Here is a 23,428-nt window from a genome sequence, read left to right on the forward strand (position 1 = left end):
AGTTAGAGAAGATGAGGGTTCAGGTGAACAAACAGATGAGATGTTCACCAAGGAGTCTGCTGTAACTAGAGTTCTTTGTGTCTAGTACAGTAAAAACAGACTACACAATTACTGCATCATCCCCAGTTTTAGGTGGCAATCTCACCACACAACCAGACACTGTGGAGGTAGCAAAAACAAAAGAAACGTCAGGCACCGAAGCTCCATTAGTTACTTCAGACACAGATAAAATTACAGAACTAACCATGGAAACTGAAGTGAGTGAAAAGATAGTACATACAAATGTAACAGAAGAGCCCTCAGTTACTCCAAGCTTAGACATAACAACACCTTTCACCTTAACAGAGATGGACAGATCAAGTGGCCAAACTGTAGTTATTCTTACAGAGGGATCTGACTTGCCACCAGTTTCATTCTTGCCAAGCACAGCTGTGTTATTAGAAGAATCCACAACCACACCATCGGAAGTTGTTAGTGCTGGAATCACACAACTTACAACTGCGGGAAGTGAGGTAACAGGAGAGGAAGAACTAAAAACAAGTACCATTCTCAGTATAGATCTGTATCCTGATATGGAAGGGTCTGGAGTTCACCTCAAAGAAGAGCAGCGGGAAGGTTCAGGAGAACCAATTACCACTTCACCCACTAAAGAATCACATGAGCAAACGAGTGTTGTAACTGATGAAGCAGAAATAGCTGAGTCTGAAAAAGCATCAGCTGTCCTTGGCACTGAATTATCCACATGGACCACACCAATTATGAAAGACTCTGCTGTAACAAAATCATCTCTCCTTCGTACTACACCTCAACTAGAATCTTCCTCAGTGTCAATGAGTGGTGCAGACCAAACAGAATCAACTGTGGAAAGTGAGGTGTCACAAAAAGAAGAGACAATAAGCACCACAAAGCCCTCAGTGATCTCCAGCCTCAGCGGAAGAACCACAGTCATCCCCTGGAAAAAAGATGACTCTGATGATGAAGCCCCTGAGATGTTTACAGTGGGTAGAGCTGTAACAAAAGCTCCTCTCCTGTCAACCACAGCTCAGAGAGTAGAGTCCTCTACAGCCATGAGTGGAGTCATGGATGAGAAGACTGTGGAAAGTGAGGTAACAGATAAAGAAGGATTTACACCAGCTGTTCTGCCAAGTTCAACGCTATACCCGGACATGGAAGGATCTGGAGAACAACCCACAGAAGACCAGCAGGAAGGTTCAGGAGAAGCTATTACCATCCCACCCACAAAGCAACCATATGATCAAATCAGTGTTGTGACTGATGAGGCAGAAATCGCAGAAACATCAGAGAAGACCTTAGACACTTTAGATGTGGATAGTGCCACAACATTCATTCCAGGAGTGGATGTAACTAAAGCAACCACTTTACCTAGTGGAACTCAGCCTGACATCTCTTCATTAGAATTAGGCAGCGGTGATTTGACAGAGGAAACAGCAGTGAGTAGTGAAGTTAGAAAAGATGAGGGTTCAGGTGAACAAACAGATGAGATGTTCACCAAGGAGTCTGCTGTAACTAGAGTTCCTCTTGTGTCTAGTACAGTAAAAACAGACTACACAATTACTGCATCATCCCCAGTTTTAGGTGGCAATATCACCACACAACCAGACACTGTGGAGGTAGCAAAAACAAAAGAAACTTCAGGCACCGAAGCTCCATTAGTTACTTCAGACACAGATAAAATTACAGAACTAACCATGGAAACTGAAGTGAGTGAAAAGATAGTACATACAAATGTAACAGAAGAGCCCTCAGTTACTCCAAGCTTAGACATAACAACACCTTTCACCTTAACAGAGATGGACAGATCAAGTGGCCAAACTGCAGTTATTCTTACAGAGGGATCTGACTTGCCACCAGTTTCATTCTTGCCAAGCACAGCTGTGTTATTAGAAGAATCCACAACCACACCATCGGAAGTTGTTAGTGCTGGAATCACACAACTTACAACTGCGGGAAGTGAGGTAACAGGAGAGGAAGAACTAAAAACAAGTACCATTCTCAGTATAGATCTGTATCCTGATATGGAAGGGTCTGGAGAACCAATTACCACTTCACCCACTAAAGAATCACATGAGCAAACCAGTGTTGTAACTGATGAAGCAGAAATAGCTGAGTCTGAAAATGCATCAGCTGTTCTTGGCACTGAATTATCCACACGGACCACACCAATTATGAAAGACTCTGCTGTAACAAAATCATCTCTCCTTCGTACTACACCTCAGCTAGAATCTTCCTCAGTGTCAATGAGTGGTGCAGACCAAACAGAATCAACTGTGGAAAGTGAAGTGTCACAAAAAGAAGAGACAATAAGCACCACAAAGCCCTCAGTGATCTCCAGCCTCAGCGGAAGAACCACAGTCATCCCCTGGAAAAAAGATGGCTCTGATGATGAAGCCCCTGAGATGTTTACAGTGGGTAGAGCTGTAACAAAAGCTCCTCTCCTGTCAACCACAGCTCAGAGAGTAGAGTCCTCTACAGCCATGAGTGGAGTCATGGATGAGAAGACTGTGGAAAGTGAGGTAACAGATAAGGAAGGATTTACACCAGCTGTTCTGCCAAGTTCAACGCTATACCCGGACATGGATGGATCTGGAGAACAACCCACAGAAGATCAGCAGGAAGGCTCAGGAGAAGCAATTACCATCCCACCCACAAAGCAACCGTATGATCAAATCAGTGTTGTGACTGATGAGGCAGAAATCGCAGAAACATCAGAGAAGACCTTAGACACTTTAGATGTGGATAGTGCCACAACATTCATTCCAGGAGTGGATGTAACTAAAGCAACCACTTTACCTAGTGGAACTCAGCCTGACATCTCTTCATTAGAATTAGGCAGTGGTGATTTGACAGAGGAACCAGCAGTGAGTAGTGAAGTTAGAGAAGATGAGGGTTCAGGTGAACAAACAGATGAGATGTTCACCAAGGAGTCTGCTGTAACTAGAGTTCCTCTTGTGTCTAGTACAGTAAAAACAGACTACACAATTACTGCATCATCCCCAGTTTTAGGTGGCAATCTCACCACACAACCAGACACTGTGGAGGTAGCAAAAACAAAAGAAACGTCAGGCACCGAAGCTCCATTAGTTACTTCAGACACAGATAAAATTACAGAACTAACCATGGAAACTGAAGTGAGTGAAAAGATAGTACATACAAATGTAACAGAAGAGCCCTCAGTTACTCCAAGCTTAGACATAACAACACCTTTCACCTTAACAGAGATGGACAGATCAAGTGGCCAAACTGCAGTTATTCTTACAGAGGGATCTGACTTGCCAAGAGTTTCGTTCTTGCCAAGCACAGCTGTGTTATTGGAAGAATCCACAGCCACACCTTCAGAAGTTGTCAGTGGTGGAATAGCAAATTTAACAAAAGGGGAGAGTGAGGTAACAGATAAGGACCAATTAACACCAAGTGTGATGCCCAGTACACCTCCATACCCAGTCATGGAAGGAGCTGCAGAGCAACCCACAGAAGAAAAGCAGGAAGGTTCAGGGGAAGCAATTACCATCTTACCCACTGACACATCATATGACCAAATCAGCATTGTGACGGCTGAGACAAGCATCGCAGAAACATCAGAGAAGACATCAGACATTTTAGATGTGGAAAGTACCACGACATTCATTATGGAATCTGCAGTTACAAAAACAACTATTTCACCTGGGACAACTCAGCCAGAAGACTCTTCCTCAGATTTAGCCAGTGGTGATTTCACAGAAGAAATACTAGCAGCAAGCAAGGTTCCATTAGACGTGAGTTCAGGTGATCAACCAGATGAGATGTTCACTAAAGAGTCTGTTGTCACTACAAGTCCTCTTTTAGCCCGCACAGTAAAAATGGATTACACAGCTTCCACATTCTCAGGTATAGACAGAAGCCTTACCACACAAGGCACTGTAGATTTTACTCAAACAAGAGCAAAATTAAGCACTGACACTCCAATTGTTATCTCAACTACAGATGAAACCATTGGAGAATCTGAGGAAACTGAGACAAGTGGCTTGATGCTAGAAGCAAAGCCCTCAATTAGTCCTAGCCAAAACCTGACAGCTACACCATTAACCTTACCAGACGATTTAAGTGGCCTAACTCTCACCATTCCTGTAGAACATAAGGTAACGGCACTCAGCACTGCTCAGCCAACAGAATATTCCTCAGAATCAGACCATTATGCAATCACAGGCAAACTAGCTGAGACAACAGTAGATAAGAGCCCAGATGACCAAGCACAGGAATTTACTGAGCAGCCTGCCTTAACAAAAGCTTCTTTTGTGCTCAGCACATCTCGTTCAGTAGAACCATCCAGCATAGAAGCACCTTTGATCACTAGTAGTTCATCAAAAGACCTTGAAGCAACTGTGAAAAATGAAGTTATGGAACATGAAGAGAATAGAACTATTCAGATTACTCAGTCTTCTATTTTTGTAACAATGAGTGAACACACTGGAACGCTTGGCAGAGCACCAACATCCACCCCTATTCCCTCTGTAGTCCACCAAGGTATAGATGAGCAGCACATTTTCACCCCAAGCCCAACAAGCAGCCAAGCAAAAACCAGCACTGATGAATTGTCACCAACCACAAAGCCTTACCACACAGGACAGGCAACCCCCACAGTGATCAGATTTACTGAGGAAGAAACAAGGGAGGATGAGTTGTTCTCACCAGTGACCGAGAGTAGGAAAGAGAACCATACAAGTACCAAATACATTGATTCATCAGCTCCTGAGTTTGAGGGTGTTTCCATCATTGATGTGGACAGTGTTTCACTGGTTGAAGCCTCCTCACCTTTCTCAACAACTATTCTTACCGAGGAAGCAGTGGGTGTGACCGCGGTGACCCTCCCACCACAGTCAGCTCTCTTAACAACAGAGGAGCCTGAAGGATCTGGTTCAGATATGACCATAACTTTCACCACTCACTCAATGCACGTGAAGTATGAATCCACCACACAAGGACTGACACCTACTCTGACTGATGCATCTCAAGAAGTGAGCTCAAAGATAACCAGTATCACAGTGGAGGACGCGATGGCCAAAGCAACTGCCCCATCACTTCCTGTTGATGTGTCCTCAGCTGAAAAGTATCTGACATCTCCCTCACCTGTTCACACAGTTCACCCAGTTAGAGAGTCTATCTCCCAACCTGATGCGGTCATTCATTCAGGCACCGTGGTCTCCCCAAGGGCTGATAGCACTTCCACACATGGTTCTGATGTGGATCAGGTACTTCAGCAAACTGTATCCACCACCCTCAAATCTACCCAGTCTGAAATGGAGCTGAGCAGGCCTTCAGAAGGGGTGACTAAACCTCCCGGAATTACAGAATCTCCACCAGTGTCCTCATCCAGGCTCACCACAATGCAGTCTGAAGCCAGATTGCCAACTGCAGGCATCAGTCAGCCAGACAGCACTGAAAAGAAGCCAGAGTCTGAGCTGGAGCCTGTGGAAAGTGCATCTAAGAGAGAGGAGGTAGAAGGGGGAGAAGAGGAGTCAGCTTATCTTGTCACTGAAACAGAAGAGGCAGTTGAACCAGAGGGTGTTTCCACACCCCCCAGCAAGACTCGTGATGCTGAGGCCACCGTCATCAGCAAACCATCAGGGGTTATTCCAGAGGCTTCAACCATCCTAGCAGAGGAGGATGAAGTAGACTATGATAGTTCATCAAATCCTCCACTGATTGAAGCTCTGCCTGCCCCCGGTGAGATTGAAAGCACTCTAACACCTGATTTGGACCCAGGACACACCATTGTCGGCCAGGTGTTTGACATCCCAGGTACTGGACTGCGTATTTAATGGTGTCAGTATGTTAGGCTTTTGGTAACGTGAGAATATGGAGCCACTGTAATTCCAAACAGTAGTGCGAATGGATATGACAAAGCAGTGTAGACTTCTATAATATTGAATTCTCTAGGTTGACGCTTTGAGGTTTCTGTACTACACCTGAAAAACAATTTTTTTTGACGGATATTGTGTTTTTTCACCTCATCACAGGAATAGATTGTTGCACTGAAAATATGTGCCTGAATGGAGGCTCTTGCTACACAAGGGGAGATGTCTACACTTGTTCCTGTCTACCTGGTTACAGTGGTGATAACTGTGAAATAGGTACAGTGAAATATATTTTCATTTAAGATATTTTCATTTTCATTTTCCTTTCTGTGATTATTGACTTTTGTATTGTGACCATTGCTGTTCTATGTTTGTGTCTAGACGCAGACAATTGCCAGTCCAGCCCCTGCCGCAATGGAGGCACGTGTGTAGATGGTCTCAATTCATTCACCTGTGTGTGCCTCCCAAGTTATGGAGGAACCCTCTGTGAAGAAGGTAAGACTTTTGGATTTTAGGCCTGGTTGATCTATATGTGCAATGCCCCCTTTTTTATCAGTCACCTAGCAGCTCTTGATGTGGTTTATGTCTTAATTTGCTTAACATTTTTTGATACAATTTATAGAATAAAACTCAACACCGTTTTATTATTGCAATCAATTATCTGGCGCTCTGTGCCATGCTTGTTTTGCAAACAGCATAGCTTACAGATAGAAGCTGATTTTTGGATTGGTTTATGGAAAAAAAGCAATGTTGGTTTGGGTTACTTGAACAGTTCATCTTGAAATATCAGTCACCTGAACAGTTCTGAAATGACAGGCAGAGCATCTGTATCATAAAATTCAAAATGAAGGGCCTGGGGGGAATACCAGCCACCCCCCCCCCCCCATACTTGCCTTCCTTCCTTCCTATCACTTCTCTCCAAATAACCCGACCCCCACTGGGGTGGTCTCTCAGTCATTAAAAAAAAATCCTTATCTCGTGTTTTAAAGGGTCTGTTGCATCTCCCCTGAGCAGTTGACTGAGGGAACCACTACAGGCTATAATCTCCATTTATCCCAGACAAAATTTCCTGCCTCACAGATATATGCACCAACACCCCGCTGTCAAATCTGTACTGGGTCACAACTTACCCTGTATTGCAGGAAAGAATGGTTGTTGTCATGAAGCCAGCTAATTATTTGTCAATGAGAGTGAAATATCAGAATAGTCATAGTTTTGGGCTAGGAAAAAGAACAAACTCAAATTGTCCGGTGTCTAGACATGTATGTGTAGCTATTCTCAATTTGACTATTGCTGGAACATAATGCTAGCCCCCTCCCTTTGTTGCCTGGTTTTCATGTAAATGTAAGGTGAAAAATATGCAGCACATTTTGTTTTGGAACAGAATAATTTTCCATGACTTTTGCTAAATGTCTTCAAAAGAAAAATAGGACAATGAGGGCTCAGGCTGAAAGGTAATCAGATGTTCAGTCATTTAAATGAATGTGACATTCACAAATTTCAGTAATTAAAACCAGCTAATGAGTCTGTCATAACATTTTACATTTCCAAAAACAAATCTACACACCCCTTTGAACCATGCCAGTGCTTCAAGCTGCCAAAGCAGGTCTTTACATGTGAATGGCAAAAGGTTGTTTGAATATATTATTGAATGTATATAATTTTACACAAATTTTCCCCTACAATGGTGCTTTCATCTAAAGTGCTTATATGTATTATGGGATGTGCCAGTTTAGTCTGGATGTATTCCTGATTGCATCAGTAATGACTGTGACGCCACATTCCATAGGATAATACAGTGAACCAGATAGAGATAGATGGAATCAGTTTAATCATAAAGTGTGTGCTTTTTTCCAGTATACATCCTGCCACTCTATCTACTTAATTGTCCTTTAACAGTCTTATAATAGACTTATAATATGTGTTTTCTATAAAGGTAATAAATGATATTGGAAATGCAAAAAATTGCTGCTTAATTCAGTTCACATTTTTGTGGGATAGCCCCTCCCACTTTTCAAGTGCATCAGCAGCCTGTCTGTCTTTGGTTGGGTTACAGGCAGAACAATATGTTTCCGTTATGTAACACCCTGTTCGACCCCTGAAGCCCCGATAATGGGTGTACCCCTCTTTCATGAACTACTCCAAACCGCACCCCAAAAATATTGTAACAGTTATTCAGCAGTGACTCAGTCCCTGTGGCCTAATGCTAATACACATCTGCTTTCTCAGGCTTTTCAGCCAAAAATCTGTAAAAACAAACACAAACAAAACAAAAAAAAAAAAAAACCCAACAAAAAGACTAAACGAAACAAAAACAAAGCTGGCTTTCAGCTGTAGGATTTTGCAGCTGGATATTGGCGTGATAAATACAAGCAGCAATTGTGAGATGCCCCATTTTTAATAAACAAATATTTATTTGTAGTATTTAAATATGAAAATTTTGCAAAGAACTTTAGCGCTGCTGAATGGCAAGGAAATATTGAGGTCACTAATTTTTTAGAAATATTTGAACAGTGATAATATGTGCAGAATATGGGGCATGTGCTGTCATCCAGATTTAGAAGTCATTTTGGTTATATTTCTTTAGAGGCATTTTAAGCAGAGAGACCAATTTCTCTGGCATTTCCCAATCTTCTGTATCTCAAACTCCATTCAAAAAGTATTACAAACTCCATTTTATTTCTTCTGTCTGGCTGAATTTACCGTAATATCACAGATAAAAAAGGGTACTGAACTGATGCATTATGGAATTATTTTAAAATATGAAAATGAGAGAATTAGAGACATGAATAGATCTAAGGGCGTCTACCTGAGACCTGCTTATTTTTAATGGTCCAAGCTGAGGCACTGAACAGGCACAGCATGTGTAATGTGCCAAAGACCCACAATCCTGGCAGTCTGCCTGTGATTCTCCAGATGTGCTCGGTGTATGAGCTCATGGGTGCTTGTCGCCACTTTACACACTCGTGCCCTCAAATAAACTCTTATTCCTATGGCCGGCAATGGACTGCGGTGAGCTCCTGTAGCTCCTGCGACAGGCAGCCGCCATTGGTTAGGTGTTCCCCCTCCCCATGTCCCTCCCTCATTCACCTGGGTGCACCACCCCCCCTCCAGACTTCCCCTAAGTTCAGACCTCCGGCTGTAAAACTGTCCAGACCCTGGGTCACAATTACGCCACATACTCCACTTGCCTGGCACCGCAATAGAAACTCTTCGGATGGCGTCCTCCTTCGGCCTGGCATCTTGGCTCTTTTCTCCAAGAATACGGTTCGCAGATGCCTACGCTGCAGCAAGGAAGTTTTAAAAAAACAAACAAAAAAACCAGACATTAACAGCAGGTTTAGCAGTTTTGTGGAAATACTTTCTATACGGTGCTCTATCCCCAAATGAATAGCCCGTTATCTCTGATTTGGACATGACAAGCCGACAGTATGTTTTGGAATTTCATTAAATCTGTAAATACCTTTATTTCTCATATGGATTGAGATCTGTACTGTATGTTTCTTTTGTTTTACACATGATTTACTGGTCCTTTGATACATACATAAGAGGCTTAATAAACACTGGTCCTCAAATTTGACTGACAAATACATACACATGCTTTCTTTCTTCATAAACATAGTTGGTTAACTTAAAAAATCCCTATGAAACAGCTGTATGTGCTAGTGAGTCAGAGTCACGGACAGCTGTTGATTTGAGCACCAAATTTAAGCACCTCTTCCTGCTAGGGCTTCAAATTGCCGGCCTCCTCCTGTTAGGGCACTGATTAGAAGCCTCAGCATCGAGCAGCAGGTGTTTCATCCTACTGAGTTATAAAATGTCTGTCTTTTCACCAATTATCTTGTATACTGAAATGACACGCATCGCATCAGGAGAAGAAAATAACGAGCAAAGAACATAGCGGTTCCTTCTGGTGTTTCAGGCAGTCCTCTATTGGACAAAAAAGCCTACTTTCAAAGCGGAGATTCCAAAAGGGAAAGGCAAGAGCGATTATGCTGCAAACAAAGATTGCTCTGTCATCTTATAAGAACAACGGCATAAAAAAATAATTAATGGCCCATTTGTTATTTACTTTTGTTAGCCCATTTTAACTTCAATAACAATGAGTCTTTTTTATGTGGCACAATTCCTCAGACTCATCACTCATGCTGAATTGATTTCTGGCCCCTCCCCATTGAAAATGCCAAAGGTGTGGGTGATGTTTAATTCACGCACTCTGTTTATGACAGTTTTGTGGCTGACTTGTCAGCCCTCTTATGGATTACAGATGTCAGCAACAAAACAATATTTACTTTCCCACCCCTTACAATCTTCCTCTGGGAAGCTATATGTCTACTTTTAATTTATGAAGGACGAGCCCTGATACAAACACATGCACATTTTGTCTTGCTCAGTCTTCAAATGAAGGCATGGTACTTCTTGTTCTGCCTTAATTGCAGAGCCTGTCATGATCATGCTTTGACAGCTGTTCACAGGAACTATTTATTTAAAAATTTTGCAAAGATTCTTAGAGCACAGCATATCAGAGAAAGTTTAATGCTTGTGTGATGCTAAACTGTTTTTCTCCCCTGAAGTGCCCCATTATATTCAGCTGTGCTCAAAAAATATTTGTCCATTAAACTCTTTAAAAAATATATCATTATACCTACAGGGATGTCTCTTTTATTTGATTCATTTTTGGATTTATTACACATGTGCACAGTCAACCACATCCATTCAGTCAGTCAGGTCATAATTTATATTATGACCAAATATTCATAGATGTACCACTTGTGAAATCCAGGATCAAATACAGCCAGTTGTAAACCATTGGGGATTGTAAAGCTTGATGTCATTATAGTTGGTTTAATTATGACCCTGATTATATTGTAAATGGAGGGCGATTGCTTATTATCCATTATAGGCCACTGTTTTCCACCTCCTGACTGCTAGAGGTCCTACTGAGGTTGACATGGTTAGGAAGCCACTTCTTTACTGGTTTACTTTGCGGTTGACCGTGCACATGTGCAACAAGTCACCAGGCACAAATACAAATCCTCGTATTTTACTTACTGCAGGTGCTTATTCTCAAATGAGCAAAGACGTTACATAAAACGTTTACATAAAGATCAGTTCTTTATAAAGTTAAAGGGAGAGTGCAGGGAGTGCAGTTGCATTGTGACGTATCCGTGTTCCTCAGACTAAACAGTTTGCTTAAACATTTATCTTAACTCAGCACTGCCATTTAATGTTCATTTCAAATGAAAACAGTTGTTTCTAGGCTCTTTTCTTGATGTGGCTTTTAGTGAACACTCCATATTTTGATATGAATCATGCATTTATAGATCCCACACCCCTTTTCTTGCTGCTTAGTCAACCATGTCAGGATAATATTATCTGTTCTTTTTCTCAAGCAGTATTTCTTTCCAGTTAGCAGTAAATATTTAGTGCTGCAAAGCAAAAAAAGTGTTTGCATTGTGTGTACAGATTCGACAGATGTTGGAAACAACATCTTCAGCTCCATAAAATGGACATCTCTGTGACAGGACTAAACCTAGTTTGGTTGGGGAGATGTGAAAAAGAAGTGCTGGAAAACAACTGGCTGCTGTATGACCGCATCCAATAAGTTAATCTTCAGGGGCCTTTTGATGGACCAGATTGTAATGAAACATATTGTAAATGACAGTGACCGCATCACATACCAGAATCAGCCAATGGATAGTTTTATTATTCATAGACGTACTGCTTGTAAAATCCAGAATCAAATACGGCCAGTTGGAAAGCAACACCAGACCGCTGTGGATTGTAAAGCTCGATGCAATTTCAGCTGGTTTAATAAACATTTGTAGACTTTTTCTAATTGAATGTACGTATCAACACTTCAGCTCATTGAGATAGTTTTCAGAGTGCGACCGTTGCTGCACACGCAACATTACTTGATGAGCCTAGAAGGGCAAAATGGCCTGTTCCCATCATTATGTGCCTGTTCTCATCATTATGTGTCCATGCGTTGGTGCAGTTGGTTACAGAACGGCGTGTAAAACGTGTTTTTCGCTGACGTCCTTCCTCAGACACGGAGACCTGCGATTACGGCTGGCACAAGTTCCAGGGTCACTGCTACAGGTACGTCCCGCACCGGAGGACCTGGGACATCGCGGAGAGGGAGTGCCGTCTGCAGGGCGCCCACCTCACCAGCATCCTGACCCACGAGGAGCAGCAGTTTGTGAACCGTAAGTGACTGCCTTTAACTCACAGGTCAGGGGACTGACAGGGAGGCGCCGGGCTGGGACGCCTCTAATTAGGGAAGCTCCCCCCCCCCCCCCAATCCCGTCTCCTCGTCCCACCTCTCCACTCTCCTTCCGACCCCTCGCCCTGGCGCTCCCGCTTCACTTCGCCGCCGCTCCTTGACGTGACGTGTCCCCTCGCTGACCCCCTCATCAGATCTCATCGTTTCTAACCCCTAACCTCGCCCCTGACTCCCCACACTCTTTCCCCTGTCACTTTTCCTTCTTCCTCTCACCCTAATTCTGTTACCCCCTCAGTGACCCATTGATGACTGCTCTTCTGCCTCTTCCTTCACTGCTTCTACCCCTTCTACCCCCTCCCCCGCCTCCAAACCTAGCCCCAACGCCACCTGGACTAATCCTATTAGAGAGACTCTAACTATTTGAGACCCTGACTGCAAGACAGACCCTGACTGTCCATTCCAAACAAATAGACAGTGACTATTCAAAACCCTGAAGGTTCCCAACAAAAAACCTAAAAATTCCAGAGACCCTGACCGTTCACAACAAAGAGAATAAACCTGAATAAACAGCCTTAATGGCTGATATATAATTGTAAGGAGCTGCATGCTGACATCATGACTTATTTCTCCTCTTTTTATCTGTACATAACTTAACTCGCTGCTCACCAAGAGCACTCTGTAAGCCTATTTACCTCCAGTGGTTCGGCACTTCATGCAGGATAATACTGTGTGATATACTGGCTAAAACTCCAGGGGCTGTTCTAATGAATTTGCCATTTCTATTCTGGCAATGTTCTTGTTCAAAAGTCCCTAAGAGAGTATATATAGTTCGTGTATTTTGGTCTCCCACTGTAAGACACTGTAAGCAAAAAAATAGAGTACAGGACTAGACTGAGGAGATTTTGAATACGTTTGGCAAGCATTTTGGCATCACAGCAGAACCTTCTAAATTATCTCGGAGTGCAAGAAAGCAGGCCGTTGGAAAAGGAAACGTGATTCACGGGTATAAAAATGGCTCTTTATTTTCCTGTTTCAGCTGAAAACCTAATATGGCAAAAGAATGTGCTGCTGATCTGTGTGTTTCATTCTTCCCTTGTCAGGCTTGGGACACGATTACCAGTGGATTGGCCTCAACGATAAAATGTTTGAAAATGATTTCCGTTGGACTGACGGGCGACCAGTGGTAAGAGGTTTTTTTTTTTCTTCTTCACCTTCTGAATGGGTTGAATCATCAGAAAAATATTTCTGACTGGGAAGATGAGACAGAGTTTATGGAAACTCTTTATCAGTCCCACTTTTGGCAAACAGCAGCTTTCTCGTCCAGGTCTGCAAGACTCTAATCATCAAACGTCACAGTGTAAACATCAAACCGTGATGTTTTGATGAGCTCTTGTCATGGCATCCCAGCTGGACAGAAATCCCTCTGAAACTCCCAAAACTAGATTTTAAGCACTTGTGAAATTCCACATCTGAGAACTTAATGCTGATTTTGTCAAGGCATGACAATGTTCAGTGTTAAATCAACTCTTGCAGAATATATAATATCTCAGTTGTACTCTGTTACAGCTGAATTAACAGTGGACATTTTTTTGTGTGTGTGTGTGTGTGTGTGTGTGTGTGTGTGCATACGCAACTATGCGTTTCTCAGACAGAGTGGAGGGAGGGGGGGTTTACCAGGGGGGGCTGGGGGTATTTTCTGAGGTGTTCTGTATGTGCACAGGAAAGTTCCTAATTGCTTCATTTGGGGCCAGGGTGCTGATTGGCCATCCACTTCAAAGGCACAAAAAAAACAAAAGGAAAAGGGGGAGAATAGAGAGAGCAGAGGGCCTGGAGTTAAACTGCAGCCATCCGTCTAGAACTCAGAGCCACAGAGCGCTGTTAGAAATACACTCCTTAGTCAATTTGGGCAGGAGAGGGGGACAGGTGTGGACAGGTAGACTGGGGCTTCAGGAAACCATGGCTGGGGGAGGCGGGGGTGGGGGGGGGGGGGTGGCGGGCAGAATGCAGCTGGGCACCACCTGGCCGCACTCGCATCAGCTGGAAACATTTTAGAGACCGGAGGGGAAGGGGCAGGGGGAGGAGTCTGAATCCACCCCCCCACCCCCCACTCCAAACCCAAGCCACGACCTCAGGATTGTGTTAACTCGGTGTAATGACAGAGGGGAGCAGAGTTCAGAAAAAAGGGTTCGAGCTGAGGCGTGTTGAGAGATGGTAGCTAAGATCGCTTGTGCCATTCCTAGACAGTGTGTTCAGTGTAGTTTGCATTTGGAAAAGAAAACCCATTAAAGATCACAATGCCCAGGTGGCTGCTGATTCTCATGAGGCAGGTACAGTCGGCATGTGGCTGTGAGAAATTTAAATAGCACGAAGAAATAATATCTCATGGTATGTAATGCCGTGTATTTGCAACAATTTGTTTATAATTCAATTGAACGCAATTGAATTTTCCTATCCTCAAAATTGGCCAGCGAACGACCCTGAGTTTTAGACAGGACAGGTAGTGAGCGGCGAGGTGCCGGTACTTGAGTCGTACGTCATCACAGCGGGACGTTAGGGCACCTGATGGCTCGGGGGGACTGGCGGAAAGCGGAGAGAGATGGATGCTCGTTCACACAGGCCACTCGTGTCTCCTCTGGGGTCCGCACTGAAGCGGATTCACAGCTGGAGCTGATTTTGAGAAGATGAAAATCAGAGATGCAAAACGAGCCTCAGGTGTTCCACAAGCGGAGGCTTTACCCCCCCCTCCACCCCCTCCCCCAACCCCTCGCCATAGCAACATGCAGAATGGATTTCTCCTACCCAGAACAGGAAACGCAACACAGCATATCGAAACGAGGTGGAAGCATCGGCCCTTAGAGATTTAACTGAGCGCGGTTAGTGGTTTCTGAGATAAAAGATGCCAGACTCTTTTCTTCTTCCTCCTGCCTCTGATTCTCTGAGAATTAGCCAGAAGAGTTTACACACGTTGGTGAATTGTTTGTGACCCTGTTCTTTAAAGGACAGAGGCGTGTAACCACAACAACAGCGTGGATGTTTATCTTCGTGGGGATCGCCTTTAGTTAGACGGTCTTTTTCCTTTTCTGGCATTTGCCGTTTTTCCCAACAAATGCCGGGTCCTGATGTCACAGCTGGTGGAAACGTGATGCGCTCTCGAGACTTCGGGGGGAGGGGCCGGCGACAGCCGAGAACAAATCCGAGGGGCAAGAGGGGCCTGGATTTGGACGCGACTACGGGCGGGCCTCTGTCGCATTAAGCAGCCAGCCCTCGCATGATGCTGGGGGAACAGAGATGCCTTTTTCTGTGGGCTGGAGCCCAGTGACGTCGGCCAAGCGGCTGGTCCAGCCCAGGGGTCTGGACGGGAGAATTCCCTGGCCCCCGTCCACAGGGCCTCGGCTGCCAAAAAAGGCTCTGACTCCTCGGCCAAATGAAACGTATACGGGGTGAAACAATAAGCAAAGCCTCAACGCAAAACTGGGGCTATGTAAAAACATCAAGGCTACAAGAAACTGGAGAGCAGACAGTAACACCGGCCTAAACAACACAAAAATGCCAGTCAGTGGTCGGTGCTTTTTAAACACAGAATTTACAGGTGATGTCACCACCGCTCTTATTTCAGAGAAGAGATTGACTAAAGGATAAATCTAATTGGAGAGACAACTAATGTTAATTGTCACAAAATTAATAAATAACATATAAATTAATAACATATAATTTAAATATTCACCTGCTTGGGGCGGGGCAAGAGAGTGAAGTCCGTGTGGAAATGTGAGATTAATGCCCCCATGTGGGCTCTTAAAGTACTGCATGCAGTTATATGTTCTTTGTAATTTTTTGGAGGGTTTTATCAGCAAATAATTATGAGTATGTGAGGATGGAAGACTTTATTTGCTCAGTAGACCTCTACCTAACAAAATGCACCTCAATGAAGTAGCAGAACAGTACTGAGGAAAATGTTAGGCTATCTCTATTGCAAACGCAGGTTTTCTCTACTAACCTGACCACTGGTCTTATTAACTGCAGAATTTTCCCTGCCACAGTCAGATGTGATTAATGTGTGGGGATGTAGGTGGATAAAATAAAACCACTTCAGGACGACACTGTCAGCGCCGCAACTGAAAATCCCCTCAGATCTCTTAGCGAGTCTGTTGCTCCTCCCTTGAGTATGTGAGTGTGCAAACACACTTCTCTCTCTTAGTCCTTCTTCTGAGCCTGCTGCTCCGCTGCGGTCAAGTCTTTTGTTTTTTTAAGTTGCATCTTCCACGAGCCTGAGGTAACGTCCCCCTGGATGCTGTGAAATTTGTCTTGGGACCTGAGCAATGACCCAAAAAATTTCCCTGAAGGTAATTACCAGTGGAGGGAGGCTCTGCTGTTCTCTTATTACCATCCTAAATGCCCATGGGAAAATTAATGCACCATATTTTTCCTGCAAGGTTGATTGTTTTGAGTTTTTTCTTTTATCCCTCTCTGGATGGTTGAGGTTATTTATTAAATATTCCGTCTTTCGATCATCTAGGCAACTGCAGCGGATCTGATTTTTCAGTTGTTTGACCCTATTGCGCTTGAATGTCATATTCTAGTGTAAATCAGGAATTTTAATTTGTGGCCAAGTTCAGGGCTCGGATGCACGTTGCCGTGACGCCGGAAACGCCTCAGGAAGTTGCCGGAGGAGCTAATCCGGCTGCTGCCGTGTCTCTGCAGAGGAGGAGGACGGGGGGGGGGGGTGGTGTTCTCAATTTTCATGCTGCCTGAGGTTGTCAGGCTGATTACCCAGGATAAATATACCGAGACTTCCATCTGCAGCGGGAAGCTTTGGGTCAGAGCGTAGGGAAGTATAAAAACCAAGAATGTCTAGCCTATAGGTTATCAAAGCCCAAAGCCAGGACTCATGGAATTAAGAAACACTTTATTTACGTTGTATTCCAACAACTGGCTGATAATTAAATGTGAAAGTCTCTGAGCTCTTGATGAGAAAAAGCATTTTACCATTTCCCTACAAAGCACAAGTGTTGAAGCATTGTTTTTTTTGCCATTGAATATTTAGGTTGAGGGGTAGATATACATTTACATTTACAGATATACATAGGTTGTAATGCATTAGAATATTACAATGCTTGCATGTTGTGATATGAGAATTACAGGGTTCTAAGTGACATTTTTGTTGAATATATATAAATAAATGTTCTATGTATCATTGTTCACGTGTGTGGCATTACACGTGTAAAAATGTTCAGAATTTGGGTCTAATTTCAGTTTTTTAGGAAGCAATAAAACCCAATGAACTGGCAGGAACTTTAAGCTCAATATCTCAGAACTGCAGAAATGGCAGATCATTGATTTACTGACAGAATCCCTGTCCTGGAATCTTGGCACAATGGCACTTTTAAGAACATAAAGAAGTGAGTAAGCAGTATAGCTGTGAAATCAAGCTTGCAGTTAGCAGTGCACGGCATAGTTTATTATTTCATCTGCAGAGGTTCTCATTCTCAGACTGTGGAAAATCTTACATCACCCACAAAATAACGGGGAGATTTAAAACTTCGAGCTTGCCAAGACGGATGCCACATGAGCTAAGCGAAATTGCGCTCTCGGAGATTTGATACATTCGTGTCTAGGCGAGGTGCTGCTGGACCGCATTGCACCATGGGACTTTACCCCCACCCCCCCACCCTCCTTCCATTCGGATGAAGAGAGATTACGCTTGCTGGCGACGGGCGCCAAAACAAACGCGCCTGATCACCTTATCAGATCCGCTGGTTTGGTCATGCTACGGGTCTCAGGGACGCCAGCCTGCTTGCCAACATTCGGCCCCGCCTCCTCACTATCGACCCATCCCCTTCACATCACAATGCTACCGTAGGAACCAGCCGGTTCCCATGACTGTGACAGGAAGGCTTTTTACGGCAATTACGTGTGTCAGTCTAATTTCCCCATCGCTGCAAAATGCTGAACAGCCCTCATCAGCTTGAGGTAATTGGGAGGAATTTTATCAGAGGGACATTTATAGCCCATTATCCCATGCAAGCGTTTTTCCCCAGGCCAATGACTGAATGCACAGACCCTGCACAGGAAGAGGGTAATGGTAATGATCAGAACAGAGCTGGCCTGGTTCAACGACTGTGACCTGTAGCGATAAAACCCAGTTACTGATGGAGGTAGTGAGTGAGTGAGTGAGAGTGAGAGTGAGAGTGAGAGTGAGTGAGTGAGTGAGTGAGTGAGTGAGTGAGTGAGTGAGTGAGTGAGCAAGTGAGCGAATGAGTGAGCGACATAGTGAATGACTCACCTAGTAAGTGTGAGCAAATGGGCTTCTACCATCATTTGCAGCTAAAAACCTACGGGCTAAGCAGAACTGATCATTTCAAAATAATCATTAAAAAAAACAATGCAATTTCTTTAGTTTCTTTATGTTCATACTTACACAAAGGATACACTTGTGAACATTATTGTGAAGCCCTTCGCTTCTGTTTCCCCTTCCTGCAGCAATATGAGAACTGGAGGCCGCACCAGCCGGACAGCTTCTTCACCTCGGGCGAGGACTGCGTGGTGATGATCTGGCACGAGGACGGGCAGTGGAACGACGTGCCGTGCAACTACCACCTCACTTTCACCTGCAAGAAGGGAACAGGTGAGAGGCGGGGCGTGGGTCGCAAGTCCCCACCCACACCTACATACGGTGGGCCCGGACTCAGAGAGCAATGGCTTCCCTAAGCACTCACCATGTTTTTGGCACTTTTTGTAGTGTACTTATACTGTATGTCAAAATTTACTGCTTTTGAAAGGCACCTCGTACCTGAGAGTTCATTAGACCTTAGACCTTAGACCTTAAACCTTAAACCTAGGTAATGCCAATGTACCCTTGGGAACAGGTCTGTCATCGGGGGGGACAACTGGGTACGTGGTCCTGGGTCCAGTTGTCCCAGGGGGGATGGTCTGTGAACTCGTGGCAAATATTATTGTCCTGGGCCCAGGGATAATATAATGATATACTTTAGTTCCAGGCTTGAGAATTTCACCTGGCAGCCCTGTTTTGGCAAGGCAGTAAACCTGCATTGCTTCAGTAAATGTCTGACTGTATGTAAAAATATAGCGAAATGTAAATCATGTCCTTGTGTTGTGTCCCTGCCCCAGTCGCCTGCAGCCAGCCTCCAGTCGTGCAGAACGCCCGTACCTTCGGAAGGATGCGGCCGCGCTACGAGGTAAACTCGCTGGTGAGGTACCAGTGCAAGAACGGCTTCATCCAGAGACACGTGCCCGTCATCAAGTGCCGTGGAAACGGGCGGTGGGACGTCCCCCAGATCACCTGCATGACCCGTGAGTTTCCCCTCCGGTCCCGTTCTAACACTGTTACATTATACGAGGTGCTGGGTTTTTGGAGTTACCCTGTAAATTTGCACTCTGGTTCCATTCTAATGTCATAACACTTGACAAGGGGCAGGAGTTTTAGAGTTAATTAGCCACCAGTTCTCACTGGGTGAATAGGTGAACTTAGCTAAAAAATAATGACTTCAAGACATTTTGGTTGAAAGAAAGCCCACTGGACCCTGTTGCCCTCCAGTTCAGAAGTGATTTTCAGTTCACATTGCATTCTATTACATTTTGGCATTCTGCAAAAGTAACTTGCACAGAGTATTTTCACATACATTTTGCTCATACCACTGGATATTTGACTGAAACCCAGCTTCCTTACCGTTACACTACACTGCAGCTGTTCAAGCACCATTAAATACCCCTTAATTTCTCCTTTATAAGTAATGGCTGAGGAAAGTATGGGGGTTTAGCCAATTCTAGGCCAGATGCTGGAAGAACCGGTTCTCTGTATAAGGTTACTTACCTGATCCCTGGTCTGTCTGTAGTGCAGACAGATTGACATGCTGTTACCTATGGCTAAAACTGACCTCTATGTCTTGTATTGGTATTTTAAAGTAAGGATTACACTATAATCTAGAATTATCTGTATTTTTTTCTCTCCCAGCATCTACCTTCCAACAGGCATACGCTTGGAAACACATGCACAACAATTACAACCATTCCAGGAGGCGGGTCCATGGGTTGAAGAGAAACCACCATCGCTGGGCCATGAGAGTGCACAGGCACGGGCGCTGACCTCCCACGTGACCCCCGTCTGGAGAACCAGCCTCGTCGCACAAGGGCCTGAAACCCGCAATGAGCCCCCTTCCACTCACCCACGGACGTCAGGCACCTAAAGGACAAACCCCAACGGCACCGCCAAAAGGAAAATAAAACAGGCGTTTTTTTTTTTACAGTCAAGACATGAGAAGAATTATGAAAAATGAAGTGCCTTGTTAATGCTTTTCACTTTCTTTTATTGTTGCTCAATGTTTTTTGTTTTTTTGAGGGTCACAATTTTTTTTTATGACAAAAAGGATACAGACAGCTGGACACAGGATCTGTTTGCTGATGGATACGAATGTTGATTTCACATTTTCTACTTTGGATTTATTTTTATTTTTTTCATCCAGCCTGCTTCTCTGGCCAGGCATATAATTCAAAAGCTCTTTATCTAACAGTTTAACTGTCCAAAAGTTAAACGAGGAAAAGCGGAGGGAGGGAAAAACAAGCTTCAACAACTCAAGATATTGTAAATACACCATGGAATTTATGAGTATTCATAACGCGCTCCTAGGATTTTTCACCCCAAGAGACATGGAAATAGTGTCTCTTTCTGCTGCTCTTTTGTATACTTTACACAGAATCTATATGCAATGAAGGCCAATAATGACAGAAGAGTGGGTGTTTTACCTGTGACCAGGAGGATTTCCGCCATTTTGGCTCTGGAGTTAATGTGCATTTCTGGCGACAATTCCAAAGGCATTTCATAGAGTAGGTGGACAACAATGCAGGGACAAGGTGGGAGAGGAGTGCGCAAAAGACCCAGCCGCCAACTATGAGGATTCTCAGAGGCGGCCAGGCCAAGTGGCTCAGAATACAGGAAGTCACGTTCCTGAAACAGGAAGTTATTTTTCTGAAGCAAGGAGTTTATTATACCAAAAGGTTTGAACAGCTTACCAGCATGTATGAAGATGCCATCATTGGTGATCTTGGAGAGGGAAAAAAAATATAGAAATGTGTAATAAATTAATAAATTGACAAATGTGTGTATATATAACCGTTTTAATCTTTAAGTGTGATACAGTCAAAAATATAAAAAGAAAAGATATTATGAATGTGTGACAGAGTACTGCAGACTCAGTGCTTCCTCCTTGGGCTATGATAATTGAAGTAAAACCAGAGATTTAATTTATTCTGCATCTTTCATAGGAGCACAGAAGGCAAAGGCAACATTTTTATGTACACCCAGTTTCAACCCCAACGTTCTTTGCAGTGTTTACAAAAACTTTGCCATTTAATGCTACTGTTTTTATTCTGCCTTAAAATCTCATTGGGTTTTTAATCTGAACTACTCTTACCTTACATGCTTTTTTCTTGAACTACTATTAAGAGAATGTACTTTGTCAAATTGTGAAAGACTTGAATGGGAGATACAAATAATTTATTTTTTATTTTTTTAATTTTCTTGCATGAGGCCAGACATTCTGGAGATGCAATCACTTGGCCTTATTTGTACAATCTTTAAATCTTGGTGTGGAAACAGATATATATTTATGCTGTGCAAGAAAGTATTAGTCAACGTGATGATTGAATATGGTACTTATTTGTCACTAATGAACTCAAACTCACAGTATCCATGGATTAACAATTCCGAGGCTTCATAGCAACACAGAGACCACAATAGGACTGTGTCGCTCAATGACAGATGACCCCTTCTTTGTAATATTCCCAGGCATGATGTTCTTTTGGTCTGATTGCCTTGTTTTTTACCATTAGAATGCACATAATATCTTTTATATTTATATTATAACTTGTATATTTTATAATGTGAATGTCTGGGATGTTTGCGAATTATGTTTTTTAAAAAGATTTTAAAAACTTTTTATACATGCTCTGTGTCACCAAAGAAAACGTTTAATGCATTCTACGGAGTCTGTCTAATTTGTCTTTGTTCTCTCAATAACAGTAATAAATAACATATGCAAGGATTATTGTGACATCCAGGTAAATGGTACTGAAGTTTAAAGTCATGTCTTTTTGTATGGCTGAGATAATATGGTATTAACTTTATTACATGAAAAAGTAAAGAATTGGCAGGGTAGGATGAGTCACTGTTGATAGCAGCAGTTTTGAAATTCCCATTTATGGCTAATTAATTACCACCAATTTGTGGAATTTGTGTTCACAAGTTAAGAAGGATTTGAATCTGTACTCTACCTGGTATTTGGAAATCACACTGGAGTTCTGAAATGCTGATAAAATGGAACCAATGATACATTCTTGAATTTATCGTTTCACCCATAATGCAGTTTGGCAGCCTATAGCAATGGGCCACACAGTCAAAGCAAGGTTGATTAGTTATCGGTTACAATAATAACATCAGAGTGGGGCTGGACTAAATGGTGTATATCAGTGGCATGAAACATTTATAGAGTATGATGCATTCAATCTAAAACTGCAATAAGTACTACTTAACTAGAGCTCCTTTGCTCATTTGAAATGACACCTAGTGCAAGGATATTGAGTGGTTATTAATCTTTTGAAGCTATCATGAACTCAACATCAAGTTCAAAATGAACTAAAAATTGTCCTGAAATACCATTTTGTTTCTTCAGTTTTTGCCTGCGGATATATGGCAAACCATGGAAAGCAATACCAAGCTCAGTGAACTCACTTTAAACCCAGTAAAACAGACTTCGACAGCAGGCAGGTTCGTTGGTGCACAGCATTTGGATTGAAACACAATTATGACCGACTTCACTCATTGGTCTCTGACTTGCTGCTGGTATGAAATTTCAGAACATAGAAATTGCGTATTGCAGCATTTTCATTGAGAATATAATCATGCGGGCCTTTCTTTAGAAACCAGTAGAGTGTGAAATGACTCCATTCTCGCTGTTGTCTGCAAGACAAAAGAAATTCAGAAAAGTATATAGATATCATTAGTACGGATGCATTTCTGAAAGGCAGGCTATATGCGTTATACAACGAGGACTCCAGCTAAATCTACAGCATGTTCAAGAGTATGACAGCTGTTAACAGCAGCATATTCAAAACAATTTCTGAAATATGTATATATTAACATTTAGGTTTGTGTGTGGCGCAAGTAGACTGTGTGGTAAAGTTTACATGAATTTGGGAAACGGCTCATTTGGTTGGCGTGGTTCCCAATATGGGAGTACTTCCATGTGCTTCAGTTTCTAAATCTAATTCATCTCACACTTGGGACCAGGTTTGTACAGTTGGATTTCGTTATATGTCTAGAGCAATGCTGCAACACCAC

The 23,428-nt window shown here is 43.1% G+C and overlaps 1 protein-coding gene across 1 annotated transcript; it reads left to right on the forward strand.

Moving 5' to 3' along the window:
* The first annotated feature begins 81 nt into the window (after positions 1-81).
* LOC135233185 (versican core protein-like) lies at positions 82-22,072 on the forward strand. The gene is made up of 8 exons (XM_064296487.1): positions 82-5,796; positions 6,015-6,128; positions 6,234-6,347; positions 11,903-12,061; positions 13,179-13,261; positions 18,556-18,700; positions 19,204-19,386; positions 20,048-22,072. Exons 1-8 carry the CDS (start codon positions 246-248, stop codon positions 20,176-20,178), a joined length of 6,480 nt encoding a protein of 2,159 aa, XP_064152557.1. The 5' UTR covers positions 82-245; the 3' UTR covers positions 20,179-22,072.
* Positions 22,073-23,428: the final 1,356 nt, after the last annotated feature.

Source organism: Anguilla rostrata, chromosome 10, assembly GCF_018555375.3.
Source record: "Anguilla rostrata isolate EN2019 chromosome 10, ASM1855537v3, whole genome shotgun sequence".
NCBI classification, from domain to species: Eukaryota; Metazoa; Chordata; class Actinopteri; order Anguilliformes; family Anguillidae; genus Anguilla; species Anguilla rostrata.

Coding starts and splice junctions, on each gene's coding strand:
- LOC135233185 (XM_064296487.1), top strand. CDS start 246: ATGGAAACTGAAGTGAGTGAAAAGATAGTACATACAAATGTAACAGAA. Junction 6,348..11,902: donor AGGAACCCTCTGTGAAGAAG/GTAAGACTTTTG, acceptor GTCCTTCCTCAG/ACACGGAGACCTGCGATTAC. Junction 18,701..19,203: donor CACCTGCAAGAAGGGAACAG/GTGAGAGGCGGG, acceptor TCCCTGCCCCAG/TCGCCTGCAGCCAGCCTCCA.